The sequence below is a fragment of the Anguilla rostrata genome, chromosome 12 (assembly GCF_018555375.3).
Source record: "Anguilla rostrata isolate EN2019 chromosome 12, ASM1855537v3, whole genome shotgun sequence".
In the NCBI taxonomy this organism is placed as follows: domain Eukaryota; kingdom Metazoa; phylum Chordata; class Actinopteri; order Anguilliformes; family Anguillidae; genus Anguilla; species Anguilla rostrata.
In genome coordinates, this window is record NC_057944.1 from 40,088,953 (window position 1) to 40,103,257 (window position 14,305).

Sequence of the window (14,305 nt, forward strand, 5' to 3'; positions counted from 1 at the left end):
ACATAACTAAGGTACGCGTGTAGTAGGTCAATACAGATTGCAGTAGAAGTCACGGCTCGCCTCAGCTCACGTTACATTAAGCAATGATAAACGAGGCTCCGTAAAGAAACTGGAAACTTATTCCCAAACTTTTCTGCTGAAGAAGCATTAAAGGAATCAGTCTTCAGCTTCTGTTTATCCGCTTCCCGTAACAAATTGCCTTGTCATGACCAATCTTACCGTCTGTCTGAGATACTGCTAATGGGGAACTGTCTGAAAAAGCTGTGTCCTGCCGCGACACAAACGCTCTTTTACATTCTGCTCTTTAATCCCCTTACAAATCAGCAGGAGATAAACGGATTGTGTGCCTGCGATATCGAACATCTCCTGGGTATTCACCAGCGTATAAATTCTAGATGTGGAAGAGGAACGTCACAAACTTCAACTCAACATCCTCACCCTCACTGAGTGACCAAGTGCCAATGAGTAAGGGAGTTACTGTTGCCTTTCTGGATTTAAAAATAACAGTTTTTAAAAATAACAAAAATTTCAGTTTTTATGTGTGTTTTTGATGGGCTCATGCAGTTTCTGTGGGTAATTAAGAATATTTTAGGTGTTTGCTGAGGGTTCTGGTGGCCTTCCTACTTTGGAGCATAACATTACAAGCTGCTGTGGATTTACTTTAAATGTATTTTCTTGTTTTAGGCCACGGACTCTCAAATGCCACTGTCACACTCCTGTACCAGCTATTGTAAAACCAGCTGGTTATCAGACACCTCTGTAACACAAATACCATTCAATGCACACAAAAAACAAACTGCTTGGGACATTCAGAAACTGAAAACAAAAATAATACTGCAATAATATATTTTAAAAGCCAAGAAAGTGAACAATCCCTTTAGACAAATGTACTTGTGAGTTATAGTACGCTTATCCAAATAGCATTTTTATGCACTCGTTGTAAGTGCAAATCTGGAATATTTTACTGCCTCTAATATGCTTCTTGCTTTGACATTTTTTATTAACGTCACTGACTTCCAAAGAAGAGCGTTAACTTACTCCATTCTGATTGCCATTATGCTGGAATCCTAAGTAATTATAACCAATAGTGTCCCGTTTTTAATGACCAGGGTCAGTAGGCTTGGCGTTCTTCGTCGAAGTACTCCCGAAGCCTTTTTAAAGAGCTGATCCTGGATCTGCTCTGAAAGGCTCTGGATTCTGGACGACCGAAAACTGGTGCACATGGAATGTTCCACTTTAAAACGGAAGGGTTTATTTATTTTATTTTATTTGCAAATATGTTGGAATTTATTAACTTCGGTGTATTGTTCACCCCATAAAATATATATTATTTAAGGTATAAATATAGTAACTTATCAATTGTATAAGTTTGAATGTATTATACATTTTTATTTAACGGATCATTTCTGTTCCACTAGTGGTAGTTTCCATTCGGGGGTCGGAGTTCATAAATCCGGAGTGTGCGCCTTGAAGTTGCCGGGTTTTTAAATTGTGGGAAAGGTGTGATAACAGTTTTTAGAGTTTAAAAATGTCATCAGGTAAGCTTCTGCGTTATTAACAATTCGTGGCTTTGTTCGTTTACGTTGTATAACGTTACATTGGGGCGATTAAAATGCACATTTGGCGAGTCCCTTGACAATCGGAAGGATCACCTGGCTTACTGGTTAGCTAGCTAGCGTTAGCAAGCTAGACTGTAGAATGGTAGCTAACTTAGCAAATGTATTAGCTTCAAATTAAACGATCCATGATCAGTAAAACAATTTGCCAAAATCAATGGTGTACTTTGCGTTTAATACTTAATTCGTAAGTAAGTGTAGTTGTAAATATGTTTGTGGGTAATTAAGACGCCATTTTTTTTGTTACAGCATGGTCTGGCTAGGCCCGTATTCTCTGGTATCGTTAGCCACATGCCGCTTGAATTTTGAATTCAGTGGCCCCTTTGTTTCGCCTCTTCCGAAGCCACTGATCGTAGCTAAACTAGTGTTCCGTTACCGAAATCTCCTGAGTGGTTCTTTAGGAAATCTGTACTTGCGCCGTCTTATTAGCAGCGTATGCGAACTTCCTATATTTGTATAGCTAGCAAGTTAAGGGCGGGCAATTCGTGTTTTCCCTGCGTTTGACGAGTGTTCTCTGGCGTGTTTCTTATTGTTGGTTTTCTGCTCTTTTCCCTTGTCCAGATTCCGGCTACGGGCAGCCCGGCGCGGCACAACCAAGGTGCGTAACGTATGATGTTTCGCCAGCTGTCTTTGTGTTTATGTAGTAACGTTAACTATGATATATATTTATATTGTCACTTTTAGGTTACTTTCGGTTTGATCTCAATAAGCTGTAGGCCGATTGTAATGGCACGGTCAAACTCAATGAATGGATAGCGTGCATTGTGCCTAACGAAGTAAACCAAGGCTGCATATCCATGTTAACATTTCATAAGGTTCTGCATTTAATTAACGATTACACTGAAAGGCGAAATGCCCGCGCAGCCGCCCGGAACGTGAATGTTTGTTCTCATGTATACTGGTTTACAGTCAAGCTGCCTGTTCCAGTTGATTTGGTTTGGGTGTAGGCGCCCGTCGCTAGGTGCTTGGAACTTCAGTAAAATGTTTTTTTGGTTTAAATCCAACGCAGCTACGGAAGTTACGGAGCTCCACCGCCCCAGGCCTACCAACAGAGCGCTCAGGTATGAATTGTTTAACTTAATAGCTCTCTAAGGAATCTCTCTGGCGTTTGTTTTGCTTTCACATTTGCATATAGGCGCAGTCAAACGGTGACGCATTAAATGATTGTATGTAGCACCTTAGGCTTGAAACGTAGTACTTAAAATAAATGCATGTGAAAATTAAACGAACTAAATTAGTTTCCACTGTTGTGGTGCAGTAATAGTAACGTTCTTGGGCAGAAATTAGTTGTGCGTTTGCTTTGATCTTATTTAACGCACATGTGCAATGGAGTCGTCAGTAAAATACATCTTTAAAATGCAAGGTAATGCAAACCGATATTTGCCACTTTGAATATCATCTTTGACTTTGAATGCATGTATTTGTTGGGCTGAAGGGATTTGACCTAAATGCCTAATTCATTGATTGCAGGGCTATGGCCAGGGGAGTGATGGGGCGTCGTATGGAGGCTACAGACAGTCAGGTACGCTTGCATTTTCAGCAAACCGGTCCCCTCTCTCTCGCATTCAAAGGGAGTGTGAAGACTCACCTCTTCAGACTCCATCTTTGTTCCTCTCCCCTGCTCGCCCCTTACACACCTGTCTTATACTAGTTCAGGCTTTGTTTGTTTGTTTTATTGCTTTTAGGTCTTGTTTTTATGGTTTTAGGTTATATTTTTTTCTTTTGAGGGTTTGTTATGGGTATAGGCAGGGTTTGTAATGTGGTTCTTGGTTAGCGTAGCTAAATGTGCGCTTCATATTTTGGTTGATGTTGCATCAGTGCTCTTGGAATGCCAGGCCAGCCAGATGTGGCACTACTGCCCACGAATCCCTTAGGGTCTGCTACACCGCTGTGATTTAAGGCGTCTGCCAGGTTAATGTGGTGTAACGATGAGTGTCGTCCCCCTGGTGGTTAAGTCATCTGACCGGTTAATGTAGCGTAATGAGTGTCTCCCCCTGGTGGCAGAGGGATACGGGCAGACGGCTCAGACCTACCCTGGGTACGGGCAGCAGCAGGCTCAGCCCCCAGCTGGGTACGGGCAGCAGCCAGCTCAGCCCCCAGCTGGGTACGGGCAGGGGCAGCAGCAGTCCCAAACCCAGCCAGGGTACGGCCAGCAGCCAGCTCAGCCCCAGCAGGGGTACGACCCGTACGGACCACCGAGCACAGAGTCCACTGGCGGGTGAGTCCCCCCCCCCACACGCGTGCACGCACACACACACACACACACTCATATACGCACGCACGCGCACACACACACGTGCACCCACACATGCACGCGCGCGCACCCACGCACGCACGCACGCACACACACACTCCTGTGGACAGTCCCAGTTTGTAAAAAAACAAATCACATGATCTCACAGCTCTATGTCCTTGCTGATGATTGGCGGTCTTAGTCCCCCTAGATATCAGTAATGATTGTTGGTTGTTTACTTCTGGTAAATGGACTGCATTTATATAGCGCTTTTATCCAAAGCGCTTTACAAGTGATGCCTCTCATTCGCCAGAGCAGTTAGGGGGTTAGGGGTTAGGTGTCTTGCTCAAGGACACTTCGACGCAACCGGCGGGGGGGTTGCAATCGGCAACCCTTCGACACGTACTTCTGCATCAAGTATGATTAAAGAGGGGGAAGAAACGGATGAAAGGTCATCTGTACCCCATGGCGAAGGTTACTCTCATGCTTAAAAAAACTGCCATTCAAGATCACGTGCAGGCTTATCACCGATCTGGCATATTAAATGCTATCTGGTTATCCACTACGGGAAATAACGGAAGCGTGGCTGTACAGCGTGAGATGCAGGTGTAAACATGCTGTTAGCCTCCTGACTGTTAGAAATCAGTGTGGCTGGGAATGGGTGATTGACAGAAGGTCTGTTTCGGTGTTTTGAAGGTACGGGGACAAGTCCTCCTCCTCCTCCTACGGGCAGCAGGGATCCTACGGCCAGCCCCGCGGGGGTTATGGGAGACGGACCGACGGTAAGACGCTTCCTGTCGTCTGCACGAACGCTTCTTTCTACCGCAGTTTGCATTCAGCTGCCATCTCCTTTCCCTGCAGCAGTAGCGTTCGTCTAGAGCTGCAGGGGATTCTGGGTTCTGTTTCTCAGCACCTGATTGTGGACCCCCTGTGCATGCTGGGGTTTTTCCCTCATAATATAGTGGAGTTCAGAGAGGCGTGTTGGCATGAGCATGTCCTGTACAGACTGTGGAGCGGCAGCAGATCTACCCATTAGAATGGGGGATGTGACTGTTCCTGAAGTAATTTGTCTTTAAAAGTGTAAATCATTCTACAGAAGACTAATTCAGACCAGTTAACGCTCTGAGGTTTAGAGGCTGCATGTATAGCTAACGGAACACAACATGCATGCCGCGTCCCCTGGCACAAAGTTTGAAGACTATGATTATGGGTATGATGGCGGGTAGTTTCTCAGCGCTGGTTTCCTGTGCTCCCAGGGGATTGTGGGTATGATGGTAGGAGGTATGGTGGGTAGTGTCTCAGCGCTGGTTTCCTGTGTTCCCAGGGGATTGTGGGTATGATGGTAGGAGGTATGGTGGGTAGTGTCTCAGCGCTGGTTTCCTGTGTTCCCAGGGGATTATGGGTATGATGGTAGGAGGTATGGCGGGTAGTGTCTCAGTGCTGGTTTCCTGTGTTCCCAGGGGATTATGGGAGTGACGGCAGGAGGCCCAGCGGGGAGGATGGCGGCTGGGACAGGTCTGAAGGGTTCAGAGGTAGAGGGCGTGGCGGTTACGACCGGGACGGAAATGGCGGATCCGGTGTGGGGTGAGTCACTAAACCCTCTCAGCCTGCCAGGTACTCACTCTCACTAATCCCTGCGGCGGATCGTCACGGTAACGCGTCGCCCGCACCTCCATCTTCACAAGCGCAACCTTCCAGTCTGTGTTAGTACCCATGCATGCCCTCCATACCCCTGCCCCAATGCCCTCTATACACCTGCCCCAATGCCCCCATACACCTGCCCCAATTCCCCAATACCCCCATACTCCTGCCCCAATGCCCCCATACACCTGCCCCAATGCCCTAATGCCCCCATACACCTGCCCCAATGCCCCCATACACCTGCCCCAATTCCCCAATACCCCCATACTCCTGCCCAATGCCCCCATACACCTGCCCAATTCCTCAATACCCCATACTCCTGCCAATGCCCCTACACCTGCCCCAATGCCTAATGCCCCATACTCCTGCCCCAATGCCCTCCATACACCTGCCCCAATGCCCCATACGCCTGCCCCAATGCCCTAATGCCCCCATACTCCTGCCCCAATGCCCTCCATACCCTGCCCCTATGCCCATACCCGCCCAATGCCCTCCATACACCTGCCCCAATGCCCCATACACCTGCCCAAATGCCCCCATACACCTGCCCCAATGCCCTAATGCCCCCATACTCCTGCCCCAATGCCCTCCATACCCCTGCCCCAATGCCCTAATGCCCTCTATACACCTGCCCCAATGCCTCCATTACACCTGCTCCAATGCCTCCAATACACCTGCCCCAATGCCCTCCAATACACCTGCTCCAATGCCTCCAATACACCTGCCCCAATGCCCCCATACACCTGCTCCAATGCCTCCAATACACCTGCCCCAATGCCCCCATACACCTGCCCCACCTTACTGTGGTGTGCAAATGGGCTTTGTGCCTTTCTGTGGATCACCTGAATGAAGAAGGGCTCTTTTTTAGCATCCCGTTTTAAACATTTTGGTGATGACCTAGGAACTGGAGAATGACTACACCAGGGTGCATGTCTGTCTGCATCGAATGCCCTTTGCTTATGTTGTCATTTGTAAGGTGTATAGTGTAATGTCCCTGGACTCAAATGTTTGTCCCAAATCTCCTCTGGTGGACTGCTGAGCCTGAACTTTCAGGATGGTAGCAGCTTCTGAGTCTCTGGGGTCCACCCCCCCCCCCCCCCCACCCACCCAAACTCAAACTCTCCCTCGCCTTACTCCCAGAATTCTTTGGTGCTCCCTGGGTCTCCAGAGGTCTTGGGTTAAACTGTTTCAGTACGCAGCTGTGGTGTTGTGTTCCACGTGAAGGGAATTACATGCTCTTAGCTGGACATAACCTGTTTAATCCATCAAAGCCCGTACGCCCTAGGAACAATGGTTCTGCTGGAACTTCCTGTTTCGGTTCATTGTCACAGACCGGTTTAGAGCTTGGCCGCCAGTCTGTGCGACCGTACGTCTGTAGTCAGAACTTTGCAGAGGCACAAACTTTAAAACGGCGTGTGAGACCAGCAGCCTCACTCGGGTTTGGCCCGGTCTCTGCCGCTGGCTACACGCTAAATGGTGTGGAGAACCTTCGCCTGTTCAGCTGCTCTGTCCAAAAAATATAAATAAATAAAGATACCTTTTTGGAGAAGGGTTTGTTTTCCACTTTAATACACCCTGACTGCTGCTGACAGGTTAGCATCTTGTTTGGGTGAAACACTACACCACCTTTGCCCTAGTGCGATGGAATAAGTAGCTGAAACGTCATGGCAACCGTCTGGGCTCACTGAGGCCCTGTCCCCTGTGAGCTGTCATAGGGGATTCTCATTGGCTCAGATTGGGGAAGGAGGAGCCCATGTCTCTTCAGGGAATGGCCTTGTGGTGGTGATTGGTGAACAGGGACATCTTAAGCACTAGGGCTGGGCGATATACTTGTTCGATAATTATGGAATATTTTTCTGAGTGCAGTAACTATTGTATCTGTGTATCTGTTGTTAACCGATAAGTATTGGTGTATTGCCTTTCTTCCCATATTTGTTCTTTAATTATTCCAGATGTGATTGTAAACATCCAAACTTGAGGCACCGTGAAATGTTTACAGAGGAAAATCACCAGTGATGTCTATTGGACGTTAACACAGCCAATTGCCAGCCTTGTAACTTCCAACACATCACATGATTGCATGGAACCTTGCTGCTGATTGGCTGTCTTAACACCCAATAGATATCAGTGGTGTTTTTTTCTTTTTTCTTTTTTCTTTTCTGTGACCATTTCACGTTGCCTCCGAAGTTCGGATGTTACGAGCACATCAGGCATACTTACGGAAATAAAGCCAATACACCACATGGTTATTGCACTCAAAAAAATATGCAGTAATTATGTAGCTGGTATACTGTCGTCCCCCCCCCCCCCCATGCATACTCCATTTGTTAGTGTCCATCTGTTTGTGCTTTTTAAATGCTATTTCCGTGTCCAAACAACCAAGCTTGTTTCCATGACGCCCTATGAGTAAGCGTTTAATTGGTTCGTAGAGGCTGAAGCTTTCCGTGGTGAAGCGGGCCTGCAGCGGTTTCAGACGCTACCTTATCTCACATGCAGTCCTGTTTCTGTGCTTCCTCTTAACTTGGTTTACGTTTTATACCCCAGGTTTCAGACTGAATGAGGTTAGACTCGGCTATCGGAGCTAAAACGAGCATCCGAAACGGAAGGGGAGTATAATGTCACACGCAATGGCCCTGTTTCACGCTGGGCTGATCGCAGCTGTTGTGTTTAAACGGTGTGGTATGAAAATGAGCTGCTCTTTGGTGGTCAGTGACCATGGGGGGTGCTCTGTAAACGCCCCCTAACTGCATCTGAAGGTGAATGAAGAGAACATCCCAGCTACCTCACCCCCCTCCCCCCCTCCCCCACCTCAGGTGTCACATTTCTGTAAAGATTGACCCCCTTTCCTTTGCGGGGGGAGGGGGGAGGGCGGGGTGAAGGTGTGCGTGGCGAGCGTTCCCCGGTCGGGGCAGTGGGGGGCGCTGTGTGTGACTCAGGACGCCCGTCATTTCTCCAATGTTTCCTCTCTGCAGAGGTGGTGACCGTGGTGGCTTCAAAAATTTCGGTGGTAAGTGATGAGCATCAGAAACGTTTCTGTGGAAAAACAAAACATCTGTATTAGCAAAGAGACAAATAAGTACATTTTTTAAAAAAAATGTGAAAAAACATGCAGAAAAGTATCTTAAGCCACTGTGTCCCCCGACTCTTATCCAGAGCTACTCCACCTGTAGTCCCAGGACTTTCCTCCTTGTGTAATAACCCTGCATCCCCCCCTCCTCCTCTTAATTGCCTCCAAAGACACGCGTTGGTAAAGTGTGTGAGTTTGCTCGTAATGCTGCTGTAGGTGCTGTAGCAGGAGAAGCCTCTCGCTGGGCTGCAGGAAGGCCTCGTGGAGCAGGGAAAAAATATTTGGTTTTTAATTTTTCTTTTCACTGCCACTGTGATTGAGCTGCTGTTGCGAGGTTTCCTAAAAGCTGCAACTGTTTGCAAAAAAAAAAAAAGCTGGTTTTAAAAAGGCCTTAAAGTACTGCTGAAGTGCTAAGTATTAAAACAAACGACGATGGGGAGAAAAAGCTGTGGTTAGCATGTGTGGAGCTGTAAGATCTGTTCATGTCTGTGTTCAGTGGCGTGTTATGTGGTGTGTTAAGTAGCGTGTTTAGTAGCGTGCTCAGTAGCGTGTTGGGTGCTTAACTTGTTCTCTTCTTCCCTGTCTTTTCTTCCAGGCCCCAGAGATTATGGGCAAAGAAATGATTCAGGTGAGCCGTCCGCTCCTCGAACCCGCCTCCCGGTCACACACCTCCCTTTTCAGGCTGAAATGGAAGACTCCTGTGCTTCACTGTTTTTAGATTAGCCACTTTCTGCGTTCGGTGTCTCTGTTCTGGACGCTAGCACACAGTGGCACTGCTGCTCACTGTAAGCCTGTAACATGGTGCTTATGGGAGTTAACCCTGTTTGCCCGTAGCCATGCGTATTTGAACTCTGCTAGTCACCTGTGGAAAGAATGTCTTAGCCACTGAGGCTCAAAGTGCCCGAGATGAACTGAGTGTCTGGAATGGAGCTTTATAGCTTTAGGATGATGGGCACTATTGCACATGTAGAGCATAACCTGCTGTGGTCTTTAAATGGAAGCCTGAACGTGACCTTTGTAACCTTTAACCTCTGAAACCACTGCAGTGACGGTGCTTCACTGTCTCCCTGGTAACGGCATGTTTGTAACTGGAGCTGCAGAAAAATGATTGGCTGATTGGTTTGGGCTCGTTTGATTTGTGAGTGAGTTGATGGATGATCTGATGGATGAGTAATGGATGGATTGATGGATCTGATGATGGGTAAACAGATGGATGGATCTGTTGGATGAGTAAACGGATGGATGGATGGATCTGATGGATGGGTAAATGGATGGATGGATGGATGGGTAAACTGATGGATGAATAAACGGACGGATGAATAGATGGATGAGTAACGGATGAATGGATGGATCTGATGGATGAGTAACGGATGGATAGATGGATCTGACGGACGAGTGATGGATGGATGGATCTGACGGACGAGTAACGGATGGATAGCTCATCTCTCTGCGCTCTCTGTCTGCAGGAGGCGATCAGGACAACTCGGACAACAACACCATCTTCGTGCAGGGGCTCGCGGAGGACGCCAACGCACAGGAAGTGGGCGACTACTTCAAGCAGATCGGCGTGATTAAGGCAAGCGTGGCCCCGCCCCCTCGCAGTCCGCCGCGGTTGCCACGGCGCCCCTTTACCGCCGCTGGTCTCTGAATGCTCCGTTTTGTGCCGCACAGTTGAACAAGAAGACGGGCATGCCCATGATCAACCTGTACACCGACAAGGCCACGGGCCGGCCCAAGGGCGAGGCCACCGTCTCCTTCGACGACCCCCCCTCCGCCAAAGCCGCCATAGACTGGTTCGACGGTAAGGACGGGTCCCTACCGAGCGCCGGTTCCACCACGTCGTGCACATGTCCCTGCAAGAATTGGTTATGATTCTTTATTTTATTTTTATTTTTTTTAACAGGAAAGGAATTTAAGGGGAAACCCATCAAGGTGTCCTTCGCCACCCGGAGGGCGGAGTTCACGCAGAGGGGCGGCGGCAGCAGCGGTGGCGGCGGCAGAGGTCGTGGAGGTACACCTTTTGGGGTTTTTTTTTCCCGCAATAATAACAGTCTCACACACACACTCCTGGTGTCCTGTACTTCCTTACCAACAGTGTTGCTGTTGAATCGAGTTTTGCATTGACTTGAAAAACGTAATATTTTTCCAAACCTTTCCAAATGGCATTGCTAATTGGTGAAAGCCAAATGTCCTGTGGCGATTTCTAACGGCTGGCTCAGTTGAATTTGCTCTGGTCCCTAAACTGTCTTGAGTAGGCTTGCAGATCTGGGGTCAGGTGACCCTGTCCATGTCCTGACCTGATGCATTATGGGCCGAACAGGCCTAACTGACCCCAGGTCAGTTCTCCTGCGGCAGCAGGCTGTGTGACTGCAGGCTCTGATCCCAGGCTCTGTTTCCTAGGTTACAGAGGTGGGCGTGGTGGTTTTGGTGGGGGTGGAGGCCCTACGTTTGACGTGAAGGGAGGAGACTGGCCCTGTCCTAACAGGTAAAGGTGCCCACCTGTGCTGAATTTTACACGGGCCAGTCCTGGATCGCGCCACGTTTGTCTTCCTCTGGGTGGCGTGTTGAGCTCCGTGTCAGTATAATTGTGCGGTTACTAAAACTTCACCACAGTGACGATTTAAACTGAAGTTGTGTCTTATAGCTCCAGTCATGTGTAGGAGGTGTGTAACGCATTCAAAAATGTCTTTGTTTCTGATCTTGTTCTGTATTTCTGAGGTCTGTAAGCTGACCAGCATGTGGTGTGTTTAAGTGGTCTCTGTGTCCTTGATACTCTGCTGGTAGTTTGTTAATTTGTGGCCGTTTTCCCTGCAGCTCCTGTGGAAACATGAACTTCGCCCGACGGTACGAGTGTAACAAATGCGGAGCACCGAAACCGTCGGACGGGTTTGGAGGTACGCTAACCGCTGTAGGCTAACGCGTTCGACTGTTCTCTCTCATCCTGAGGCTCAGTTCCTGGTGATTTAAAAACCTGCTGATCTATCGGGCAAGGGTTCTGCGGTGCGGCGTGTACCTGTCCGTGCTCTGTGGGTCAGGTGACTGACGGGTGCAGGCTGAGTGTTTGGGAGCAGCCTCAGTGTGCGGTCTGCGTCGTCTGAATGTGAACGCGAGTTTGGCTGATTTCTGGCGTGTCTTGCGCTGCACAGATCGTGGTGGGCGTGGCGGGTACGGCGGCGACAGAGGCGGGTTCAGAGGTCGCGGCGGCTTCCGCGGAGGAGACCGCGGGGACCGGGGCGGATACAAGATGGGAGGAAGGTGAGTCACCTGACTGCGCTTAAAGTGGGACCACGAGCTGAGACTGCACGGTGGCTGCGGGTTTAACTCCAGTCCTGGAGGGGGCACGGTGGCTGCGGGTTTAACTCCAGTCCTGGTACTGAAATGCACACAAAACCAGCTGCTCTGTTTGAAGGGCTCATTTGACCATATGGTGGCGTCTCTGTTCTTTTTATCTATACTGAAAATGCTCACATGCAAGTTTTCTACATATTCCTCTTTTATAAGGAGTTATTTTTAATTGATGCCAGTTATTGTATGCTGTATGTATACGGGGGGGGGTGCAACTCACTACTTTGGGGGAACTCCTTTTGTTAGACTTGAACAAATTTAACCTTGGAATCCTTTGTTATTTGATGTTATTTTTTATACAGAGGGGATCACAGAGAAGACCGGAGAGACAGGCCATACTGAGGGGCAGACTGCTCCTGTTCCGGGGCGGGGTGGGGCGGGGTGGGTTGAGGGGTAGGGTGGAGGTAGGGTGGGGGGTTTGAGCCATGATTCTGTACCTTTCCTTGTCACAGCCTCCCCCGCCCCGCCCCTGATGTGTCTAAGGGTGAATGCAGGGGTGCAGCTGCTGTGGAAGAACTTTTGGGTGGGGGAGCGAGTTTGTACTTTTCGTTTTGTTTGTTTTTTTTAATTTCCCTATTGCTAGCAGGACGTGAGAGACTTGTACAATACAGAATTGACAAAATGCACATCATTGTTTTGTAAAATGGAAAAATAAAGTGTTTTACTTCAGTTGGTTCTTCCTGACTGGCGTTCACTTTGTAGTGTTCTAATCTTCATTAATCTTCTTATCTTTTTAAAAGGGATTTATCACTTTCTCTCTCCTGGGAATTCCGTTTGAGATATGAATTTTACTCTGGGTTTGTAGAGCACCGGTGGGTCTGAAGCGCTTTTTCAAACCTGTCTGCACACCTGCCCAATTATAACTGTCCAATGGTTTGCTCGGAACTCAGCAGGTAGAACAATGGCAATTTCTAATTGGACGTCCAGTCCTTAATTCGGCATGTACAATCATTCTTATTGGTGGAGATCCTTAAACCCAAACTAGTCGATTTTTGAATTTTCACTTAAAATCCAAACTAGACGGAAAACCTTGAATCACTGCGCATGTGCAGTTTCTTCATCCTCATCACCAGTATGTGCTGTTTTCATGTACCTAAATTTGTGTTAAATCCTGTTTATGTGAAAATAGAAACCTGTCCTCAGTCCTGGCCCCGGAGAGCCTCGGCATCCGCTTCGCACTCTGCCCTGTTATGATGAGCCTGGCTGATCACACACTGGACTGACCTCGGGGTTTTTTCGGCTGAAGCTGCTTAGTTTCAGTGGGGCGGGTGGATTCTAGCTGTCCGGGACCCCTGAGTCAAAATGTAAACACCAGCTGCAGTGTGTAAATGGACTGCATTTTATATAGCGCTTTTATCCAAAGCGCTTCACAATTGATGTCTCACACACCCATACACTCACACACCAACGGTGAAAGGCTTCCATGCAAGGTACCAATCAGATCATTGGGAGCAATTAGGGGTTAGGTGTCTTGCTCAGGGACACTGACACACCCAGGGCGGGGGATCGAACCGGCAACCCTCCGACTGCTAGACAACCGCTCTTACCTCCTGAGCTATGTCACCTGGGATGACATAGTGTTTAACAGTCCCGAGGGCGGGCTGCGTATTATGGTTTTAGACCAAGTTGTCCTATGAATGAGTCATTCTGGAGATTCTGGTTGGAGTTCAGGTCAAGTGTGGGATCCAGTGCGCGTTACAGAAATGCGCTCTGCTGCTGCTGCTGCTGTGTTCGCTGCTCATCGCTGCAGCGACCTCACCGATGTCAAGCGACCTGGACTTGGAGTCTGCAGCTGCAGAGGTACGGTAACTATGTTCTGTTCTTCTTGCTATTCTGATACTCCGTCTTCTCTGGTCGTTTCAAATGCTGATGACTGAAAACAAACCCACAACCATACCCTTTCAGTAGATTCTGGAAAGTTGTATGATTTTGACAGGGGGCCACTGACCTTTTATCGTTGGCTGTCATTAAGTGTGTTACTTGAAGGGGCCGTGGCAGTACACCAGGCTATACACCGCAAGCCCAGTCTCCATGAGCAAAGCCTGTTACGCTTTCTTGAAATGCAGACGGTGTGAGTAGGGTGTAGAGGTCACAGTGCAGACGGTTTGAGTAGGGTGTGGAGGTCACAGTGCAGACGGTTTGAGTAGGGTGTGGATGTCACAGTGCAGACTGAGTAGGGTGTAGAGGTCACAGTGCAGATGGTTTGAGTAGGGTGTAGAGGTCAGACGGTGTGAGTAGGGTGTGGAGGTCACAGTGCATACGGTTTGAGTAGGGTGTGGAGGTCACAGTGCAGATGGTTTGAGTAGGGTGTAGAGGTCAGACGGTGTGAGTAGGGTGTAGGGGTCACAGTGCAGACTGAGTAGGGTGTAGAGGTCACAGTGCAGACTGAGTAGGGTGTAGAGG

General features: G+C 48.5%; 1 protein-coding gene across 3 annotated transcripts; it reads left to right on the top strand.

The window, feature by feature from the left end:
• Positions 1-1,397: 1,397 nt before the first annotated feature.
• Positions 1,398-12,571, top strand: taf15 (TAF15 RNA polymerase II, TATA box binding protein (TBP)-associated factor). 3 transcript variants are annotated; one of them, XM_064303114.1, is made up of 16 exons: positions 1,398-1,538; positions 2,178-2,214; positions 2,626-2,677; positions 3,087-3,138; positions 3,621-3,834; positions 4,546-4,631; positions 5,310-5,433; positions 8,463-8,497; positions 9,153-9,185; positions 10,024-10,133; positions 10,229-10,358; positions 10,461-10,568; positions 10,958-11,042; positions 11,372-11,451; positions 11,704-11,812; positions 12,205-12,571. In XM_064303114.1, the coding sequence occupies exons 1-16, from the start codon at positions 1,529-1,531 to the stop codon at positions 12,242-12,244; spliced, it is 1,305 nt and encodes a 434-aa protein (XP_064159184.1). In that variant the 5' UTR covers positions 1,398-1,528; the 3' UTR covers positions 12,245-12,571. The 3 variants fall into 3 exon arrangements, with proteins under 3 accessions (XP_064159184.1, XP_064159185.1, XP_064159186.1); XM_064303115.1 differs by lacking the exon at positions 8,463-8,497 and having other exon boundaries at positions 1,468-1,538; positions 3,621-3,856; positions 4,559-4,631; XM_064303116.1 differs by lacking the exon at positions 8,463-8,497 and having other exon boundaries at positions 1,468-1,538.
• The last annotated feature ends 1,734 nt before the right edge of the window (positions 12,572-14,305 follow it).